The 23,402-nt window shown below is 38.3% G+C and overlaps 1 protein-coding gene across 18 annotated transcripts in view; it reads left to right on the forward strand.

The window, feature by feature from the left end:
• NCOR1 (nuclear receptor corepressor 1) overlaps nucleotides 1-23,402 on the forward strand; it is a 153,056-nt gene that overhangs the window by 87,574 nt on the left and 42,080 nt on the right. For 10 of the 18 annotated variants that reach the window (XM_013049607.2, XM_045085424.1, XM_045085412.1 and 7 more), the window contains 7 exons: nucleotides 2,021-2,083; nucleotides 4,182-4,321; nucleotides 10,640-10,766; nucleotides 11,933-11,995; nucleotides 13,292-13,844; nucleotides 15,948-16,077; nucleotides 18,380-18,575. In XM_013049607.2, coding sequence (XP_012905061.1) covers nucleotides 2,021-2,083; nucleotides 4,182-4,321; nucleotides 10,640-10,766; nucleotides 11,933-11,995; nucleotides 13,292-13,844; nucleotides 15,948-16,077; nucleotides 18,380-18,575 — 1,272 coding nt within the window. The remainder of the gene's footprint in view (nucleotides 1-2,020; nucleotides 2,084-4,181; nucleotides 4,322-10,639; nucleotides 10,767-11,932; nucleotides 11,996-13,291; nucleotides 13,845-15,947; nucleotides 16,078-18,379; nucleotides 18,576-23,402) is intronic. The other 8 variants (XM_045085420.1, XM_045085425.1, XM_045085421.1 and 5 more) reach the window with 3 other exon arrangements.

Here is a 23,402-nt window from a genome sequence, read left to right on the forward strand (position 1 = left end):
GGGATTGCTTTGGGTGGTGTAGCCATTTTAACAACATTTGTTTTCCCAATTCATGAGCATGGAATGTTTCTCCATTACTTTGTGTTGTCTTGAATTTCTTTATGTCTGTTTTATAGTTTTCAGAGTACGGGTCTTTCACTTCTTTGGGAAGGTTTATTCCTAGGTATTTTATTATTTTTGGTGCAGTTGTAAATGGGATTGTATTCTTATTTTCTCTTTCTGCTGCTTCGTTATTGGTGCATAGAAATGCAGCAGAATTCCTTACATTGATTTTGTATCCTGTATTCCTTACATTGATTTATTTTATCAGTTCTAGCAGTCTTTTTAGGTTTTCTTTATCTAATATCGTGTTATCTTCAAGTACTGAAAGTTTTACTTCTTCATGGTCTTTACATTTCTTAAACTTTAATGTCACTGTCTTTTGAAAAAGATCTTCTCCAATCTTGCTATCTTAATACAGCTGTTTTTCTTTTTACTTAGTTGTAATTTTAGTATGTATGGTATTTTTTCTGATATTTTAACTTGGTGTATATTATAAATATTATGTAGTTTCTAAGTGATCTTCATTTTTGCTTTTTAATGACTGTGAAATGTTGGCATCCTGTTCCCTGAGGCCCCATTTCTTGAATCATTCCCTGTTGCTGAATGATTAGGCTGTCCCCTGCCCCCTCCTCTTTAAACTAATATAGATAGTAGTGTAAGGAAAAAATCCTGATTAACTAACATTTTCTTTCTGTTAAATTATTTTTTATAGAAATGAATTCTTGGGTCCAAGCATTTTTCTCTCTTCTACCAAGTATCATTAGTTTATAAAGGGATCATGTTAATGATGTTTGCCATCTTTGGTTCAGTGGTACCAATTTTACTGTAACATGAAGCATAAAAAAACCAGGTTCTGGGGATGGCAAGGAGGATACAAGGAAAATAACTAGATTTGCACCTGGGGGTAGATCCCGATGGGCCTTGTTTGAGTCATGTCCTGCTTTGCTTACAGAGTGGGAGTTCACAGAGGTTTTTAAACAGAGGAGTGCTGTGAATAGACTGGTGGTGTAGAAGGTGAACTGGTGATAGTTGGAGGTCAGGTTGGAGAGAGTGAAGGCTGGAGGCGGAGGGACCAGCCAGAAGAGTGTCACTGTGCACGCAGTGGCCCAGGCAAGAAGAGGATGGGTTCAGGAGATTAGGACTGGCACACATCATTGGCTGTGGGAGTAGATGGGAGGAAGGATTAAAAAATTGGCCTGAGAAGGCTGTTAATAATTCAGATGACTGGGCGGATGGTAGCGCTATTAATTGAGAAGGGGAATACGGCAGGAGCTCATTTCATGCCTGATGGTCTCAATTTCCTTTCTAATGTAGAAGAGAGAGAGTGTGCAGTTTATGATCCATCTGTGTTTCCAGTCCCCTGTGTCATAGGGCCCCCGAGAGTGAGGATGAGATGGGGGACTCAGAGAGCACGAGAGAACTGTGCCTGGACAGGGACGGGGGCTGTTGTTTCTTCCTTTGACACTTTAGGAGAGGAGGTTGGAGCTCGAGTATGTGGTGGGGCAGTGGGTGAGGTGGGTCTTCACAGAAAATAAGCAAGTGATGGTCAAACATGTAGATGTGGTTGGAGCTTCAAAGAACATTGAGAAGCCTTACTTGGAAGCCTTGAATATTTCTCTTCAGTTGGTGGGGGAGAGCCTGCCAACATCCTGTGTCCATAGTTTCTTTCACCCAGTGCTTCAGACAGGCTTTATGTCCAACAAGCAGGTCGACGCCATCTAAGCTGTGAATGAACTTAAGTTTTCTCTGCCTGGGGCGCCTGGGTGCCTCCGTCGGTTAAGGGGCTGCCTTGGCTCGGGTCATGATCCCACCATCCTGGAATCGAGTCCTGCATCAGGCTCCTTGCTCAGTGGGAAGCCTGCTTCTTACTTTGCTTTTGCCTGCCTGTGCTCTCTCTCTCTGACAAATAAATAAATAAAATCTTTAAAAAAAAGAAAAAAGTTTCTTTGCCTTACTGGGTTCTCTCTCTTTATTTCAGTTTCCACAGAGCCCGTAGAAACCTCTCGATGGACAGAAGAAGAAATGGAAGTTGCTAAAAAAGGTAAGTTAGAGTTCTTCGGGGTTTTAGTTGGGTTGGGATAGGCTCTTCAGGGTTATTAGTAATAAGTCACATGGAGTGAATATTTTTTAATTGGAAAAAGAAGAAAGTTCTTCGGTGGTAGTCAACAGAATTTAGAAGTAGAATTGAGTTCTTTATGATGGGGTGGTGCCCTCTCAGATAATCCTGCTGTGCCTTGCTTAAGAGGCCCTCTTTTGAGGAATTTAAGATTCTCTGCACAGTTTTTTTTTTTTTTTTTTTTTTTTTGAATGTCATTTTGTTAGAGAGCAAGGGGACTATTTTCACTCTTCCAGGATAGCTGTGATTCAGTGTTTTGGAGGGTATTTAAGTATAAAGTCTATATTTTCTATTACTTAATAGTTGGATTTAATAGCATGGTTCCTGTCTCCTCAGTTTGTATTTCATAAGGCATTTGGTTATAAATTAGTAAGAATTGCACTGCAATTCAGAGGAGAAGGCATGAACTTTGAAGCCAGAAAAAGGTTTGAATTTTGTCTTTCCTTCTCATGGCTGTGTGGCCCTCATCTTATTCTGGAACATTACAAATCTTTTTCTGTTGTTGCTTGTTAACATAGAATAATTTGAAATTGAAGTAAAATTTCTAATAGGATAAATAGGTGGTTTATAAATAAACAGTAGTTTATACCTTATAATTCTAAAGAGAAATTACTGTAAATAAGTTAATCTCTTAATGACACATTTCCGATTTATTTTCTATTTAATAATGAATGATACATTTAAGAGTTTTAACATTTAAGATACATTTAAGAATATAAAATACATTATTAAGATACATTTAAGAGTATAAACGAACATTACCAAAAATAATAGCAGTTTAATGTGTTCAAAAAAATTTTTTTTAAAGATTTTATTTATTTATTTGACAAATAGATCACAAGTAGGCAGAGAGGCAGGCAGAGAGAGGAAGGGAAGCAGGCTCCCTGCTGAGCAAAGAGCCTGATGCGGGGCTCAATCCCAGGACCCTGGGATCATGACCTGAGCCAAAGGCAGAGGCTTTAACCCACTGCCACCCAGGAGCTCCTGTTCAAAATATTTTTATTTGATGATTATTTGCCATGATTAGGAAATTTGTGACTTGTCATGATTACAGGTATAACTTTTTAAAAGAGTCACATTAAGAAAAGAGATTCACATTTATTCTCATCTGATTATCAGAATGTTATAATGGAGTAAGGTGATAGTAGCTACATCATAGAGTGATTTTTTTCAGGTAGATATACCTCCATAGGACTGCTTTTAGTCTCTACTCTTCTCAGTTCTGTTCATGTGTCAGAAGGATTTGGAAATGATCTTCCAGTTGTCGTTAAGGAAGCTACCTTCATCAGCCTTGGAAAACTGTTTTCTATAAATTGTTAAATTTGTACTGTAAATTCATGCTTGGATACACCTGTATCTAAAGTATATCCCAGTCTGTATAGCTCTCTGTGTGTACATGCATTTATATACCCATATTCCTTGCAAATGGGTATGGCATGTATATATATTATTTGGTTTAAAAGTATCAGGTTGCTTAGTTTCCTGTGATGAGTTGTCTTACCACAGGTTTGTTGATGTTGCTGTTTTTAAAACTGGTTAATATTTTTGAGGGCATTTCTTGATTGTGAATGGATTGAAGACATGCTGATTATAAATGTAGCCGTATATATCTTTATTTTGTGTTCTATCTTACTTTACAAGATTACCTTATTAATTTTTTATTGATATACTGTTTACAAAGACTTAGAAGTGTCTAATCAGTCATTTTACAACTGTTTGAGTTCTTATCGTGTGTCCGATGTTGTCCTAGCTCTCAGGGAGATACAGAACAAGGATAAAGTTGAGTCCTTCTGTTAATGAGCATGTTTTAAATTTGAGTGGCAAAATAGAGCTGTCAGCGAGTTTCATGTCAATATATATTTAAATAAGTATTAAAATATATAAATAAATAATTGAAAACACATTTTTAGTGTTAATGATTTTGAATACTGTAATTAAGTTGATTTTTATTCTTTTTTATTCTTTCTCATGTTTTTTATGAAGCATAAAAAAACCAGGTTCTTTGGTCATTTTTCAAATATAGGTCTTGTAGAACATGGTCGTAACTGGGCAGCAATTGCCAAAATGGTGGGAACTAAAAGTGAAGCGCAGTGCAAAAACTTCTATTTTAACTATAAAAGGCGACACAATCTTGACAACCTTTTGCAACAGCATAAACAGAAAGTGAGTATATCAGAGGTAGTGAATCACTTATTTATTATTATTATTTTTTAACTGATTTAGTTTTTAACTGATAGTTTCTTTGTTTCATTGTGTTTCTGAGCTTCAAATATGGGTTTTGAGGGAGAGTTCTTTATATCTTGTATTTTTATTTATTACATTTAACTGTGAAGGACACGCTAGTTTCTTGGCACACGTTGCCTTTTTCTCTGATTACTGCCCAGGGAACAAAATTCATGTTACTAGTAATGGCAGTTCAGTACTTCTGAATCACAATAGATGGGATTTGAAAAATATAAATATTTTGGAGTTTGAATTGAAAACTTCAGTTGGAGTTCTGTTGACCTTGTTGAATGAATTGATAGGGCATATTAAAACCATTTTCTCTGGGGCGCCTGGGTGGCTCAGTGGGTTAAAGCCTCTGCCTTCGGCTCAGGTCATGATCCCAGAGTCCTGGGATCAGGCCCTGCATTGGGCTCTCTGCTATATTTAAAAAATAAATAAATAAAACCATTTTCTCAGAAAAAGACCCTGAGATAAATAATAAAACCAGAAAGTATAAATTTTTTTTTAAAGATTTTATTTATTTATTTGACAGATAGAGATCACAAGTAGGCAGAGAGGCAGGCAGAGAGAGAGACAGGAGGAAGCAGGCTCCCCCCTGAGTTGAGAACCCAATGCGGGGCTCGATCCCAGGACCCTGATATCATGACCCAAACCGAAGGCAGAGGCTTTAACCCACTGAGCCACCCAGGCGCCCCTCAGAAAGTATACATTTATTGAAAATTCTTTAACGAGGAAGTTCCAGTGCTCTCAGTCTACAGAGCTCTTTGAGGATTCCATGAGGCCAAAACTGTTTTTGTAAAAATATTAAGATGTTACTTGACTTTTCTGCACTGTGTTAGACTTGCATGGATGGTGTCAAAGAAAAGGAGAGAAAATGCTGGTACCTTAGCATGAATCATGGCAGGGCACTGCTGTGCTAAATACTCAGTGTATTCATCATTTCAGGCATTTACAGTTTAACAACAAATATGCCAATTTCACTTGTCCTTGGCAAAGCAGTACAAATTAGCTTTATTAAGTCCTGACCCTTGAGTACATGTGTGTGATAAAATGAGAAGTGTGCATAAAGACCTTTCGTTCTGTACCAGGATATTCGGATTCTGTCGAGGGAAAGTACTTTTGCAGTTGTTTGAGTTCCAAGCTGAACTCACCTCCCTTTTTTATGGAGTTTCAGTTTTAATTGGAAAAATGACAGAAAAACTATGGTTTTTCAGACTTGGATCCTTGGCAGACATTTTCTTGAAAATGAGTGAGACTGTCTTTCAAAGAAAGCAAGCAGAAGTATTGTTGCCACTTTTAAACTTCAAGCTTTTAAGCAAAAATTAGAATTTTGGAAAATTTGTCTTCCTCACAGTAACACCCAAAGACTTTTCTGATGAGATCAGTGGTAATAATAACTAGTATGATATATATTTTTAAAGATTTTATTTATTTATTTGACAGATATCACAAGTAGGCAGAGAGGCAGGCAGTGGATGGGGGGGAAGCAGGTTCCCCGCTGAGCAGAGAGCCCCATGCGGGACTTGATCCCAGGACCCTGAGATCATAACCTGAGCTGAAGGCAGAGGCTTAACCCACTGAGCCACCCAGGTGCCCCCTAATATGATATCTTGATAAACAGTGAAATTATATGCAGATTTGAAAAATCTGTGTAACTTCCATAATTTCCAGATGACCAATTTGTGATTCACAATGCATGTTATGTATGGATAGAAAATGTACAAAATACTTTTTAATAGACCAAAGTTCAAGATAGATAAATGGATTTTAATAGAGTACAAAACATTTATTGATATGGTTTCAGATTTCATACTGTAGTTACCTTTTAAGAGATGATTACTTGCTGAATTTTGGTACAATACCAAAGAATAATAACCATGGTCATTTGAAAAGATTGTTAAAATATGCTTCCCTTTTCGACTACATATCTTTGTGAGGCCAGACTTTTTTTTTTTTTTTTTTTGGTAGCAGGCTCCACACCTAACATGGGTGGGGCTTGAACTCACAACCCTGAGATCAAGAGTCATATGCTCTACCGACTGAGCCAGCCAGGGGGCCCCCAGACTTTTTTTTTTATATGTATATTTCAGCCAAAATAATACTGTGTCTGCAGATTAGATTATATGTAGAAGCACATTTGAAAATTGTGCTGTCTTCTGTGAAGGCAAACAGTAAAAGAAATTTACAAAAACATTGAAAAAGCTACTTTTCACTAAATTATCAAACTTTTGTTTTGGAATATAGTTATTTTGTATTAATGTTTTTATGTTGACATGTAATAGGTTTATTGTTATTTTTAAATGAATTATATTTTAAATGTTTTTGCTTTAATTCAAATATGGTAAGTATCATTATATCTGTCTCATGAATAGAACCGGCTTAGGGTCTTGAATGCTTTTTACGAGTGCTGTATCCTTAGACCAGAACATTTTGAGACTCACTGAAGAAGGATAGAATGGGTAATAAAAGGATAGATATTTAATTTTTTTAAATTTATTTTTTATTTTTTGTAACCATATAATATATTTTTATCCCCCGGGGTACAGGGAGATATTTAAATTTGTTAGGGTTTGAACTTTTAGTAAATAAGAGTGTATGAAGTATGACATTAATTTAAAAAGTTATATACAAAAGACCTTTTAACATTAAAAATGAAGATGTAGGGGCGCCTGGGTGGCTCAGTTGTTAAGCGTCTGTCTTCTGCTCAGGTCATGATCCCAGGGTCCTGGGATCGACCCCCACATCAAGCTGCTTCCTCAGGAAGCCTGCTTCCCCCTCTCCCACTTCCCCTGCTTGTGTTCCCTCTCTTGCTGTGTCTCGCTGTCAAATAAATTAATAAAATCTTAAAAAAAAATGAAATAAAGGTTAAAAAATGTGTTGTGGCAATTAAAAGGGAAGAAAATAAACATAACAAAAGGTCTGACAAGAGAGACTTGACTTTATCAAATACTATTTAAAATGTTTGGGGAGAAAATCAAGTAAAGAATATATCAGACATGTTTTTAAAAAGATAAGTCAGGGTTCTCCGGAGAAACAAAACCAACGGCGGGGGGGGGTGTGTGGTAGGGTGTGTGTGTGTGTGTGTGTGTGTGTGTAGAGAGAGTGAGAGAGAGAATATGAAGATTTATTTTAAGAAATTGGCTCCAGTGATTGTGAGTGCTTGGATCTGATGGTGAAGGCTGGCAGGCTGGAGACTTAGGAAAGAGTTGCACCTGGAGCGGAGGTGATCTGCTGACAGGTTATCTTCTTGCAGGGGATGGGGAGGGGGAGATGAGGGGGCCATCAATCTTAGTTCTGTTAAGGCCATCAGTTGATTGGGTGAAGCACCCGACCCCTCCCCCAACATTCTGGAGGTTCATCTGCTTGTTAATCTCATCTAAAAAACACCTGCACAGAAAAACCCAGGATAATGTTTGGCCAAATGTCTGAGTGCTGTGGCCCAGTCAAAATGGCACATAAAATTACCCATCATAAATATCTTTAAAACTTCTTGTTCTAATCATTTTAATAACAATGGAAATAATAGGGACTGTAGGCTTCCTTTTTTTTAGAGTGTTTTATCATTTTCTTTTTTAAAATTTTATTTGACAGAGACACAGCAAGAGAGATTCATGGAAGCAGGGGAGTGGGGGAAGGAGAAGCAGCTTCCCGCCAAGCAGGGAGCCCCATGCTGGGCTCAATCCCAGGACCTTGGGATCATTACCTGAGCTGAAGGCAGACACTTAATGACTGATCCTCCCAGGTGCCCCTAGAGTGTTCTGTCATTTTCTTTTTTTTTTTTTTTTAAAGATTTTATTTATTTGTCAGAGAGAGAGCGAGAGCGCAAGCACAGGCAGAGAGAGTGGCAGGCAGAGTCAGAGGAAGAAGCAGGCTCCCTGCGGAGCAAGGAGCCCGATGTGGGACTCGATCCCAGGACGCTGGGATCATGACCTGAGCCGAAGGCAGCTGCTTAACCAACTGAGCCACCCAGGCGTCCCTGTTCTGTCATTTTCAAAAAGGTTTCAAGAAAACATAACAAAATGTCTAATGTCTATTAAAATGCAGTGCAAGATACATAGGTGTTACATTTCCATAGGTTTGAATTATTACATTAAAAATTAGTGAGTACTAGGGCACCTAGGTGGCTCAGAGAGTTAAGCCTCTGCCTTCGGCTCAGGTCATGATCCTAGGGTCCTGGGATCAAGCCCCGAATCAGGCTCTCTGTTCAGCAGGAAGCCTGCTTCCCCTTCTCTCTCTCTCTGCCTGCCTCTCTACCTCCTTTGGGATCTCTGTCAAACAAATAAATAAAATCTTTTTTTAAAAAAAAAGAGCAATTATGTGATGCCTAAAAATATTGGAGTCTTTGTAGTCTTTCTAAAGGTTTTTAAAGAGCATGGCCAGAGGATTCTCCCCTTGCATTCTTTTTTTTTTTTTAAAGATTTTATTTATTCATTTGACAGAAAGAAATCTCAAGCAGGCAGAGAGAGAGGAGGAAGCAGGCTCCCTGCTGATCAGAGAGCCCTATTCGGGGCTCGATCCCAGGATCCTGAGAACATGACCCGAGCCCAAGGCAGAAGCTCTAACCCATTGAGCCACCCAGGCGCCCCTCCCCTTGCATTCTTGTGAGGAATGTAGTGATTATTTTGTTTAGCCTCAGAATTAGATCTAGCTCTAACAGTGGACACTGGGATATGCTTTCTTCCTCTTGACTTAGTTACTGCTTTTAGGTTGGATCCTAGCATAGAATTTTTTTTTTTTTTTTAAGATTCTTATTTATTTATTTATTTGACAGACAGTGATCACAAGTAGGCAGAGAGGCAGACAGAGGGAAAGGAAGGGAAGCAGGCTCCCCACTGAGCAGAGAGCCCGATGTGGGGTTCGATCCCAGAACCCTGAGACCATGACTTGAGCCGAAAGCAGGGGCCTTAACCCACTGAGCCACCCAGGCACCCCCAGCATAGAATTTTAACAATCGGGATAGCAATAATTTATTTTCCTCTGTGAGTAGTGTCCCCGGGCGGGAGGCCTGTAGCTAAAGTCTGGTGAGTATAGGCTCAGTAAGAGGCAGTGAACAGAGCAGTGTCAGGGCTGGGATCCCCAGGTCTGCAAAGACAGGAGACCTTAAGTTTCATAGTTAGCAACATGAGATTAAAAATATAATAAATAGCTGATGTCTTAACTTAAATACATACACGTATGCTCTTACAGATCTGTGATCCCAGTAGAAGAATGAGGAGTTTTATGTAAACACATTGTTTGCAGAAGGAAAAATCCTGTTTAAAAAAAAGGGAATTTGTCCTCATAATAGCAAAGGCAGTGACACCGATGATCCGTTATTGCTTATAAGAGCACATAATTCTTCCTGTTAGAGAAGGATGGTTATTGCAGCATTATTAACAGTGCAAAACTTTAAAATTGCCTAAATACCTTAAAATAGGAGAATTTTAAATATCTGTTGGTACAGAGTGTTTTTATGGAAGTATCAATAAATATAACATTTTTGAAGAATTTATAATGAGTGGGATAGGTAACTACATTGGGCAATCCTAGTTTTATTTACATGTACTATACATAAACATATACGCATACACGCAGATAAAAGACTGAAAGGAAGTGTATCAGTATAGTCAGAATCTCTGGCTGGTGCAATTATGAGCCATTATTGTTTTGTTTTTCTTTCTTCTTCTTTTTTTTTTTTTTGGAAGATTTTATTTTATTTATTTGACAGAGATCACAAGTAGGCAGAGAGGCAGGCAGAGGGAAAGGAAGGGAAGCAGGCTCCCCGCTGAGCAGAGCTCTATCCCAGGACCCTGAGATCATGACCTGAGCCAAAGGCAGAGGCTTTAACCCACTGAGCCACACAGGCGCCCCTGTTTTATTTTTCTTAACAATTTTCTGTGTTCTCCACATTCTAACAAATATCTTATTTTTGGTAGAAAACAAATGCATGTTATTTTTATTAGAAAAATACATTATTTGAGAGGGAAAAATAGCAAGAGGTTTGTGAATTTTGACTCTTGGTACATATATGGTGGCGAGTAGTTTGAAAAAAGTTTCAAATGTAACTTTTGGTCAGTTTGATGAGACCGATCCGTTCACACAGAAGGCCAATTAGTGGTTCCATAGAGGCAACTGAATATCCACCAGAACCGTTGTCAGACAGGCAGCCTTCTTGTTCAGTGTGTGTGTATCCATGTTCTATGTTATTTCAGATGTGAGAGTTTTCCTTTCAGCTATTTAAATCATAAATAATCCAACGCTCTTTTGCTCCTTCAGACTTCACGAAAGCCCCGTGAAGAGCGAGACGTGTCCCAGTGCGAAAGTGTAGCTTCCACTGTTTCTGCTCAGGAGGACGAAGATATCGAAGCTTCTAATGAAGAAGAAAATCCAGAAGACAGCGAAGGTATCTTAAAATCTTAAATTTAGTTGCGACTTCTACTAGTTCAAATTATCTAATTATTAGCTTAGTCATTTAAGAATTGCTTCATTAAGGAAAGAGTATATTCAGTGTTTTCATAGATACCTTATGCTTGAGCACAATGTATGTATTCATTCAGTCAACAAATCTGTATGTAGCACCTGTGATGGTCCTGTTGCTACAACCAGAAGAGCTTTAAAATGGCAGTTCTGGGGTGCCTGGGTGGCTCAGTCAGGTAAGCGGCTGCCTCTTGATTTTGGCTCAGGTGGTGGTCTCAGAGTCGTGAGATCGAGCCCCACAACAAGCTCTGAACTGAGCATGGAGCCTGCTTGAGATTCTCTCTCTCCCTCTGCCCTCCCCCCACTCACGCTCGCTCACTCTCAAAAAAGAAAAACAATTTAAAAATAAATAAATTAAAATTAAAATTAAAAAATAAAATAAAATGGCAGCCTGGTATCAGTACACTGTTTGTGCATCAATGTCACTGCTACCTGTATGTGTCCGGTTAGTATCATTGATTCCATTTCTCTTTATTGCAATGAGTTTGGTTTTCTGTTCTTAAAATGACTCACGTATGTCATATTTATGTTTTTGTGTAAAAAGAATTAATGTTGCTAGAAGCCCCAGTAGAAAAGAATGTCAACCCAAGAAACATAAGACAGAAATAAAATCCTTTTTGTCGCTTGAACAAGTTAATGACCACTTCCCGAAAAAGTAAATATTTTCTTGAGTTTTTGCTAGTTAAAAGTTCCTAATTCATTTCAATTTGCATTACTTTTAAAGTTTCTTTAGATTTCTTTTGTGAATTGAGTGCTTCGAAGTAGGAATTTTCAGTGATTTTAGTAGCTCTTTATATATAATATCTTACACATGTTCATACTTTGTATACACAAATATTTTCTCCATCTCATTCGCTTTTTGTTTTATTTTAAATTACCAGAGTTTAAATTTTGTATGTAATTAGAGCTGCTTAAATACGTTACTTTGAAGACACTCCTATTTTAAGCTGAGGAAGTTCTATACCTTCCAGGAGTTTCAGAAACAGTAGATTTCATTTTATTTTTTTCTGCAAGTTGTTGTTGGCTTTGAAACTTAAATTTTGTTTTGAATGGGTTTTGGCTTTGAACATTAAGTAGCTTTTTTTCTGTGAGGTTTTGTGGAAAATGAGGCCCGTGTGGCAGGAATGAAGAGAATACTGGAGCAGCAGAGTTTTGGTAAGATTTGGCTTTTAAAAAGCTCCCTCTGGCGTCGTTGTAGAGATTGGTCTGAGGTGGAAGATAGGGAGAGTTGCTTCTGGACTACAGGGGCAGTTGAGCAGTTGAACACAAGTGGCTGGACTCAGGGGATGTTTTTAGAGAGAAAATCGGTGATACTTGTCTGCATAGGATATGGGGATTAAAGAGAGGAGAAGTAAAAGATTATCCCTTAGAGGTTTCTGGTTTAATTAGTAAAAAACAGAAAAGTCCATGGACTTAGTCTAGTGTAGGAAATACTGGATTTGTGATTCCTTTGAAATACCTGAGTAAAGATGTCAAAGATTAAAACTGTATTTTATATCAAGTGAAACCAAGGATGTGGGGAAAGGTCAGGGTTACAATGTTAAGTTAAAAGTCCATATAATGTTACTCTAGAATTTTCCTGTCTAGTGCAGTACCCACTAGACATATGTGGCTATTGAGCTCTTGAAATGTGGCCAGTCCAAATTGAGATGGGCTGAAAATGTAAAATGTAATCAGATTTTGGAGACGTAGTACCAAAAAAAGTAAAAATCTTATTACTAGCTTTCTATATTACTATATTTCCACATGATTACATGTTAAAAAGATAGTATTTCAGTCCTATTGGGTGAAATAAAATACGTTGTTAAACCTAATTTATCTCTTTTTATTTTTTTAATGTGGCCACCGAAAAAATGAAAATTTTAGGCAGATGTAGCTCATATTATGTTCCTGTTGGATGGTGCTGTTTTAGACTGTCAGACCTCCTGGGTCAAAGGAAAAGCACACCACAGGCTGGTAGAAATAAACCAAATACCATTTTATGGAATGGTTTCTTGTTTAGTTTTGGTTTTGCATCTGTCTTCATTTTTCAAATTTAATATAAATTTCATTCATCCATTCATTCATTCATTTATATTTATTTATTTAAAAAATGTTTTTAAGAGTTCTTATTTATTCACGTAATCTCTACACCCAGCATGAGGCTTGACCTCACGACCCTGAGATCAAGATTTGTATGTGCCAGTGATGGAGCCAGCCAGGTGCCCCTCATATAAATTATTTTTAGATATTAAAAGCTCTTATGCTTTCAGTTTCAGAAGGTGAGGACCATTTGACCTCTCCCTTTCATGCTCTGTGAACAAACACTCTAGCTTCCCAGTGGCCTTAAGACTTCACTGAGGCCATATAAGGAGTCTCATTCGTCCCAAACAACTACTTTCAAGCATGGCTTCTGTCACCACCTGAAACATGTTCATTATCAGATTTTTATGCTGTATCATTATCTTTAAGGTGCTGAAAATAGTTCTGATACAGAAAGTGCTCCTTCTCCTTCACCAGTTGAAGCTGTCAAGCCCAGCGAGGATAGCACTGACAATGCGACTTCTAGAGGAAACACCGAACCTGGGGCCGAGCTCGAGTCCACTACGGAACCCGCACCCAGTGCATCTCCCTCCTCCGCAGCTCAGAGTGGAAAACCTGTGGAAAGTGAAAGTGTGGAGACGCAGGTGAGCGACAGCACCCCCACGGAGGCAGCAGAGCCGATGGACGTTGAGCGTCAGGAGCACAGTGCTGAAGTGCCTTCCGTTCTCGATCTCCCCACGACGACCAAATCAGACTCTGGAGACATCGAGATGAGGGCGCCAGAAAACAACCCATCTAAAGTCGAAGGTGATACCAAAGAAAGAGACCTAGAGAGAGCCAGCGAGAAGACGGAGCCTAGAGATGAGGACTTGGTGGTGGCCCAGCAGATAGGCGCCCAGAGGCCGGAGCCCCAGTCCGACAATGACTCTAGCGCCACCTGCAGTGCAGACGAAGATGTGGATGGAGAGCCCGAGAGGCAGAGGTGAGACTTGCTCCTCTACGATTATCCTGTGCTTTGCTCTGCAAGAGGCTAACTGAGTCACAGGGTGCTGGCTGCGGGGATTATTCCCGTGTGAATAGCGGCAGCTCAGAGGTGGTCCACATGCTTTTAATACCGGGTCATGAAGCCGTTCATCTGTTTCAGTAACCAAGAACAACTGTGCGGTCGTTCGTTTCCAATGAAAAAGATAATGTTTTTCTACCTCGGTTGTTATGTGCGTTTCATATGTAACAAAGAAGGGGATTTCATCTTACAAAGCTTATGATGGATGGATGACTGCCATTCCTGGTGTTGGAAGTGGTAGGATGTGGTGGTGAAGGTAGAGGCAAGAGGCATTGGCTTATTTGCGCCAAGACCATACAGCCTCAGAGCAAGGCCTGCTGTACCTGTGTATTAGATGATAGAAAATGTTGACAGGAGAAACATGTTATGTGTTCTGAAAATATTTTAGAAAGCATAATTTAGATACAAGATTGTGGTAATTATATGATCACTTTGTATAGCAGTTAAAATTTTAGATTACTAATTTAAAATATATGTAATACAGATTAATATAGAACTACTTTTAGTCATTTAATTCACAATATAAAAATATCTTCTACCTTTATGGTTTTTATAAAAATTACAGTAATGATGACAGTAAAATTATAGGAAGAGATACTGCTTTATTTAATATATGTACTTGCCTTGGGATTTCCTTCTCCCTGAAAGAAATGGAATCACCGAGGGTCACAGTAGAACATTTGATTGGTACATATTCTAGAAATGAATTTGACTAAATTACCATTTAATCAGAACCTCAATTCAACTCTTACCACCACTCCCCCCCGCCACCGACCCTGACCACCCACTTTTTAATAAGAAAGAGGCAAATAAGCCACTTAGCGGAGAGCCAGATTCTCTTCATCTAAGATGAGGATTGTTTGTGTTTTCCACTATTGGTTTTAGTAACTGTATTTATAAATGAAGGAAAAATTAGGATGATGGTAATTTTCAAGGAGGAACATCCTAAGAGCTGAACATGATAGTAGTCTTAAAATTCAGAAATTCCTTGTAAATACATGGTGGTCTTTGAGTAATGCTGTATGTCTACATCACGTCCAAACTATTAAAATAACACTTTCACTTTCTACATCTTTAATACCATCTTTATTCTTCATGTTAAATGTTTTCTTTTATACATTCTAATTTTCTTATCAGTTTGTATTTTTTTTTAAATGTTTGTCTTCCCCCAATAACACTGAAAAGTCTGATCCAGCCTGAAAGGTATGGCATTAGTGTATGATCCCCCCAGTTCGCATACTGGGTGTCGCAAAATCCAGTGGAGGTGCTGAAACTGAGTGAAGCAGGCCGAGTGTAGGATGGTGGGGGCTGCAGGGGACAGAGCAGCACGTGCCGTTGGAAAGGGCAGCTGCTGCACGTTCAGCACACGGATGCCACGTGGCCATGCCACTTCTGTGTGGCCATTTCTTTCCATTCTTGGTGAGAAACCAGGAGTCTGGAATTTGGGGTGAAATTCTCAATTTTAGAATGGTGGTGGGCAGATGTTTGAAAAAATAGCCTATGATCCTGGCAAAACATCCTGTATCAGGTAATTAGTTCGGAATCCATGTTAGTGGTAGATTAGGACCTGGTATTTTATAATGGAATTTGTTCAGACTGGATGGTTAGATGCAGATAAATTTCAGCCTATAAATCAATATAATCTTTACCTGGGAAATTAGCATTATAGATTCCCCTTTTCCTTACTGTTCAGACATCTTCTAAGGTTGATGCGTTGTGTGTGCACATACATATTAACTTAGAAGAAATTATGATTAGGGGTGCCTGGGTGATGCCATGGTGATGGACTCCATTTGGGCTCATGATGTGACCTCAGGGTTGTGTGAGTGAGCCTTGCATCGGGCTCTGTGCCTAGTGCAGAGTCAGCTTGAGATTTTCTCTTCCTCTGCCCCTCCCTTTTTTCTCTCTCACTCTCTAAAATAAATAAATAAATCTTAAAAAAAAAAAAGGAATTAATGATTGTACATTTAAAGTCTTAAGTATGAATGCTTTAATTTATCTTTTTTTTATTGCCAATTGCAGAATGTTTCCTATGGACTCAAAGCCTTCATTGTTGAACCCCCCTGGATCTCTGTTGGTCTCATCCCCAATAAAACCAAATCCACTGGACCTGCCGCAGCTTCAGCACAGAGCTGCGGTTATCCCGCCAATGGTAAGTTTTCAAAGTGAGTAGAGAAATGAAGTTGAGAAACAAAGCCCTTCAGAGACGTTTCTTTTCTTTAATCAGTACTTGATTTCTTGAAAAAATTATGGTGCAAAACACACAACATAAAATTTATCATCTTACCTATTTTTAAGTATATGGTTCAGTAGTGCTAAGTATATTCATGGTGTTGTGAAATAGATCTCCAGAACTTTTTCATCTCCAGAAGTGAAACTCTCTTCCCGTTAAAGCACAAGGCTCTGTTTCCCCTCCTCCCAGCTCCGGACAGCCACCGTTCTACTTTCTGTCTCTGTGAATTTGGCTAGATACCTCATTTAAGTGGAATCACAGGGTATTTGTCTTTTGTGACTGGCACGTTTCACTCAGCATAAAGTCCTCAGGGTTCATCCAGGTGGTGTCATAATCTCCTTCCTTTCCTTTCAGAGGACTAATATCCCATTTTAAGTATATGCCACATTTTGTTTAGCCATTCAGCCATTTGGCTGTTTGCTTTTTCAAATGGATTCATTGTGATGGTTGACTGAAATGGTGATTTCCATTTCAGGGGGGAAAAAAAAAACCACCAAAGAAGTATATAATCCTTTAGCCATAAATATCTGTAAGCTTTGTTTTTGTTTCGTTTGTTTTCCTATAAGACAGTAGCAGAATTAATATATAACTAGATTTTGAACCTTTAGAATGAATTCTAATTCTAGAGATTACAGCTAACTTCAGTATACAATTCCAAATTTAGTTTTATTTACATTTTACATCAGTAATCTCTACAAGTTTGACTCTCTTTTGACACTGAATTCCAAACTAGTGTGTTGCTCCTTTACATAGGAATGTTTTCGCTCTTGCTTCACTAGAGAGGATAAAAATTTGTTCTGTCTGACATGATAATTGAGGAAAGTTAAGTGTGTGCTTATGATAGACTCCAAAAAAACATCATTAAACACTTGTTCATTCATTGATTTACTCAGATGGACTTTTATTAAGTGTCCGCCCAGTTCAAGACAACCTTGTTAATGCTGTATGGAATATTTAATATATTGTAATCTCTAACTTCAAAAAACATAGAGATTGCTCTTGATAGTGAGACATAGAAAAATATAATAAACTTAAAGTGGATTATAAAAATGTGATGCTCTGTTAAGTTTAAAAATGCAGTATGGTCATTTCAGAGGAAGGAGAGCTTCCTTCTTAATGAGACAGCTAAAGAAGACTCCGCATAAGAAATAATATTTTGGTTGGACCAAAGCAGTTCATTTGGCTTTATAGCAAAAGGAGGAAGAGCCATGTTTACATACAAGCCAAAGCACAAAGGCAAGAAAATTCTGTGTATGTTTTGGGCTCAGTGAAAAATTCTACTTACAGTGTCAAAAACACTGTGGAAGTCTTTATTTAGATAATAGGTTCTAAAAAACTCAGATCTGTACTCTTCCCCAGAATTTTTTGTATTCATGAAGTAATGGACTGTGTTAGAGGCTGTTTGTTTAGTATTGAACCAAACAGGTTGGGTTCTTTCCTTCCTGAAATGAGAGAGACAGAAAATAAACAAAACAGCCATATTATTGTGAATTGTGCTATTGTAAGCGCTGTGTTCCCTGAAAGAAAGAAACAGGACTGCCTTAAGGAGGAGAAAGGGGAGGGACGGTTAGGGATGGCCTGTCCGAAGAGGTAACATTCAGCTCCTGTCCTGTTTGTGTTAGTGAGTTGGTTGTGTGAGGTGAGGCGAATCAGTCAAGGTTGTCTGCCGGGTTTCTGGTCTCAGCTGTTAAGGTTCCGTTTTCTAAGACGGAGGTAACTGAAGAAGCATTGAATGTAGGAAATGAACAGTTCCGTTAAATGCTAGTTTAGAGGTGCTTTGAGATACCTGCGTGGAGGTGTTAGGTGGCCGTGCTGTGAGTATGGGACTTGGAGTAAAAGTCTTACAAATAGAAATTGATGAGCCATTAACATATAGATGGCATTTCAGTGTGCAGAAGTGGTGTGCATACTTAGAGAACCTAGAGGGGAGGGCTAGGTGTCAGGGCTGAGCCACCAGGGGTTAAACCATCGGAAGTTAAAAGCAGACTGCAGTGTTTTAATTCCTGATTTAGATCTCTCTTATCACAACTTACGTGATTTATATTGTATTCTGAAAGTAAATATTCAGCACTTGAAGTATTTCATACTTGAAGATTAGTTTGACCAAAAAATGGCAAAAATCCCATCAACTAGTATGTTACAGAAATAAGCATTATTCGCAACAGAGGGTCTCAATGTTATGTCGGTCATTGGCGTATTTAGATTTTTTTTCTTCCTGTAGGTTTCCTGTACCCCATGTAATATACCGATTGGAACCCCAGTGAGTGGCTATGCCCTCTACCAGCGACACATTAAAGCAATGCACGAATCCGCCCTCCTGGAAGAACAGCGGCAGAGGCAAGAGCAGATAGATCTGGAATGCAGGAGTTCCACCAGTCCCTGTGGTGCCGCCAAGAGTCCAAACAGAGAGTGGGAAGGTGGGTAGAACTATCCCCTCAAAGCATTTCTCTGAAGGGAAACAAAACTATACTCCTGAGTAGTGTCCTTTGTGCTTTGTAGTTTATCTGCATGTCTGTTGATTAATTCTTCTTGTCCCCAGCACGGAACTCCTTTAACCTGACCTCCGTTAAACTTCTGAGGAATGTTAGTATTATTGACTACTCATAGGCAGCAGCAACATTGTATTGGTTTTTGTTGATACAAGTTTTCTGGTATTTTTATCTCTCTGCTGAAAGACTGTAAAAGCCATGCTTTGTGCTCCATTCGCCTGAGTTTTCAGAGTAAGGGAGAATTGTTATTCTGTCCTCCCAGTAAATCACATGTAACCACAGGGTAATACTCATTCTCATTGATATGATGGGAGACAACTTTGTGTATTGTGCCGGTTGTACCCTGACTCACCCCTCACCCCAGCCTTCACCACTTGTGTGCCCAAGGACAAGTCCCGAAACTTAAGTTACAGATCTGTTTATCTGTCTCTCTATTTCCATCTTACTGAGATTACGACCCATAAGAAAGAATTAGCATTCAGTGTTGTTTTGTAACACATGGCTCAGCATTATTCTTTACGTAATATTATATGTAATACATACGCAATTTATAATAATAGTGTACAGTGCATACGTAGTATAATAGATACCACAAAGGTACAGTTATCATTATTATGTCACTATTGTTATTTCAGGTGACAGATTCGAGTTGTGCATGCTTTTTTTTTTAAGCTTTTTTTTGTTTTTAAGTAATCTCTACACCCAACATAGGCCTTGAATCCAAATCCCTGAGGTCAAGACTCCCATGCTCCACCCGCTGAGCCAGCCAGGCACCCATATGCATTTTCTTTTTCGTTGGGCATGATAAGCTCAGTTTCTTTAAAAAGGTTGTGGGTGGGGGATGATTTCTCAATTGTAATACATTCTTCTGTCATGGTTAAGAAATGGAACATGTAGACAAACCATAAGTGACTCTTAATCTCACAAAACAAACTGAGGGTTGCTGGGGGGAGGGGGTTTGGGAGAAGGAGGTGGGATTATGGACATTGGGGAGGGTATGTGCTTTGGTGAGTGCTGTGAAGTGTGTAAACCTGGTGATTCACAGACCTGTACCCCTAGGGATAAAAATATATGTTTATAAAAAATAAAAAATTAAAAAATATATAAATAATAAATAAATAAATAAATAATTTTAAAAAAAGAAATGGAACACGTGTTCTGGTTGATAGTTGACTTATGCTACAATATGCTTAGAATATAAGACTATTAAGGTCTTCGTTACTATGCTTTAGGTTTTTTGGTAATGATTCAAAAGACTCTTTGCAGTGCCTTACACAGATAAGTAAGAACAATTAGCTGTAGAATGTCATGCATTTCAAGGGCTCTTTAATATAAAATCAGAACTGTTACTTAACGGATCTTGACCACCACCACCTTCTCAGTGCGACACCCCGCCCACCCCCGTTTCACCAGTAATGAGTTACTAGTTATATGGCACCCTGAACCTCTTATGTTAGAGTTTTAAATATAAAATTGCTGGTGTTTTAAGTATAAATCTTATGCTAGTAAAAATGTGAACCAGAGTAGTAATACCCAGCAAGGCTGGGTGTATCATAGGTGCCAAATGAATATTTCCTGAATGAAGGTAAAAACACTGATGGTTTGGGAGCTTTTAGTATATTGCACAGGGAGAATTCTCAGTTGCTAACTCGGTAATTGACGCAGTGTGTACTCAGTAATTACATGTTGAAGGAATAAATTAAATGGAGTATAAATGGACTTAGCAGAAGTGTTTGTCTTTTGAGCAGTCCAATTATGAGAAAATCTGTCATGATGAGAATGATAAATTATAGAGTAATTTAAAAGTCTATTGATGCATTCCTTACATAAATGATTTAGAGTAAGTGTTGAGAGAAGAACTAAAACCTAGAAAAAAGTGACATTCAAATGGTATTTGCCAGAGTCATGCTAAAGCTGAACATTATTTAGTTAATAATAACTGGATCATTCTATAATATGCGTATCATATGGTTATTGTAAGACCTCAGTATCTTTTCTTAATCTACTTTATGAGTTGGGTTGTATTTGGAAGCTGGAGAGACTAAATCCGGCTAGATCCCAAATTCTGAGACTCTAAACAATGAACTGCATTTCTCTGTGGTCAGTCACATTAATCCATGTGGTTTAGATCAGAGTGGTATCCTAATTTTTAATCAAATGCAGTGGTCTTAAAACCATACTGTAATTATATTTTTCGTTTAAGTCATACTGAGATGTTTATTAATATGACATCAGTTTGATTCAAGGTGACTATAGAAACTGGGGTGGTTTACATTTTATCTCAAGGTTAAGTTTTGTTTTAGCTCATGTAGTATGTTTGTATAGTTATTTAACCGAGTGCCTGAAGACTCTCCTGAATTTGTAGCTATCCATAGTTCAGTGGAAAGGATTATTTCCCTTATACTTAACACATCTCCCTTGTATAAGTACATACTTCCACTTATATTACTTATATGCATAATGTTTGATACAAATGTTTCCAGTAAAACATCATAGAACAGTTTATAGAATGTTAAATACAGTGAGAATGTTTATTCACCTGTAAACCATCGCCAGACTGGCATAGTTCACTTGAATTAGGACATGGTTTTGACTTTTCCCTTAATGGTCTTGTTTAGAGAGTAACAGGCAGCATCTGTTTGATTGCATCGTAATGCTAGCGAGTGGCGCAGTTACTCTAGGTGTACCCTTTCTAAGTGGCATAAGCCTTTCCATCTGTAGAGACACCTAGGAAAAACCTGAGAGAACAGTTGTTTTCACTTTCCAGGAGCATTAACACAAGGTAACCCCTACTTCAGTGTGAAGCCTTCTCCCTGGAGTGAGGGAACTCAAATGTACACACGTAGGGAGAGTTAGAATTGAACTTCCAGTTCAGGTTTAACAGAATCAGTTCAGTCCAATTAGGAGTTAATCCTTCTCTGCAACTAAATTTAATCTGTTTATTTTCTTGTTTATTTTCTTCAGCCTGAGTACATGATGGTTTAAATACCTGTATTTAGAACCATCTAAATTTCTTTTTCTTTTCTTTTTTTTTCTGCTTTTTCTTTAATACTACCTTGATAAGACAGTTTCCACATTATTAGAAACTTACTGGAAATGGTAAAACAGTCACACAGAATTTATAGTAATAATTTTACCATGTTAAATTATCTAGAAAGGAAGACATGATTTTCTTTTTTTAAATTGGTTTCTTTTATAAATCTGCACAGCATTAGAACACTTAATCTAATTCATTATATTACTATATCTAAGAAGGGAAGAGTACCATCATCTTTTCTTCTTTTTTGCTAAAGATTTTATTTATTTATTTGACAGAGATCACAAGCATGCAGAGAGGCAGACAGAGAGAGCAGGGGTGGTTGGGGAGCAGATTCCCTGCTGAGCAGAGAGAGCCCAATGTGGGGCTCGATCACAGATCATAACCTGAGCCAAAGGTAGACGCTTAACCCACTGAGGCCAACCAGGAACCCCGTGGAGTACCATCATCTTGATGGATACCCCAGAAGCATCTGAAATTCAACACTCAGTGCTTCAGGGAGACATTGCCTTGTGGGGTTTAAAAAAATTTTTTTCTATTTACTTTTTTGTTTTGTTTTGTTTTGTTTTATTTTGCCATGTGGTTTTGAGAACAGAGTCAGACTTAGACTCTGATACCAGACCTTTGTGGCAAGACAGTGTGATTCTTTTAAGTGTCAGTTTCCTCATCTGTGATATGGTGTTAATAATCTCATTGGTCATGAGGGCTCAGTGAGATAATTCATGTAATTCACAGTGCTCTGCACAGAGTACAGTGTTAGCTAGTATTACTAGAATTGTTTCTGGTTTTTATTTTTTTAATTTTTAATTTTTTATTTTATTTTTTGGTTTCTGGTTTTTAAAAATACCTCAGTAAGCTGGAGAACTCTTTCTTTTTTTTTTTTTAAGATTTTATTTATTTATTTGACAGATAGAGATCAGAGGCAGGCAGAGAGAGAGGAGGAAGCAGGCTCCCTGCTGAGCAGAGAGCCCGATGTGGGCTCAATCCCAGGACCCTGCGACCGTGACCCGAGCCGAAGGCAGAGGCTATAACCCACTGAGCCACCCAGGTGCCCCTGGAGAACTCTTTATGCCATCTTCCACTTAATAGTGAAATGCTAGAGAAACTGTCAGGTTCCAACTACTACTTATTGTAGTGCAGTAAAGAAAAAAAGAAACAAAGATAGAAGTAGCTATTTGAAGGGAGAAAACAAATCTTCGTTCACAGGATAAGAAATCTGCCTAGAAAGCCTGTAAGAATCAACTGAAAAGTGATTAGAACAAAAAGGAAAGCTCATTAAGTTTCTCAGAAAAAAATGGTCTACAGAAATCCACATCTTTCTTTCCTGTAGCTCTGCAATAATCATTTATACAAGTAAACTCACGCATTGAAAAAGATGGCTTTCCAAGGGCGCCTGGGTGGCTCAGTGGGTTAAAGCCTCTGCCTTCGGCTCAGGTCATGATCCCAGGATCCTGGGATCGAGCCCCGAATCTCTGCTGAGCAGAGAGCCTGCTTCCTTCTCTCTCTCTCTCTCTCTCTGCCGGCCTCTCTGCCTACTTGTGATCTCTGTCTGTCAAATAAATAAAATTTAAAAAAAAAAAAAAAAAAGATGGCTTTCCTAGCAAGAAAATGTAAGGTACCTATAAATAATTTTTAGCAGGAAATGTAAATAAGAGCTATATGAAAAAGACTAGATTCCCCAGAAAGCTCATTATTAATAGAGCATCAGGTCTCCTGTA

Source organism: Mustela putorius, unplaced genomic scaffold (assembly GCF_011764305.1).
Source record: "Mustela putorius furo isolate JIRA1106 unplaced genomic scaffold, ASM1176430v1.1 tig00000867_pilon_pilon_pilon, whole genome shotgun sequence".
Taxonomy (NCBI): domain Eukaryota; kingdom Metazoa; phylum Chordata; class Mammalia; order Carnivora; family Mustelidae; genus Mustela; species Mustela putorius.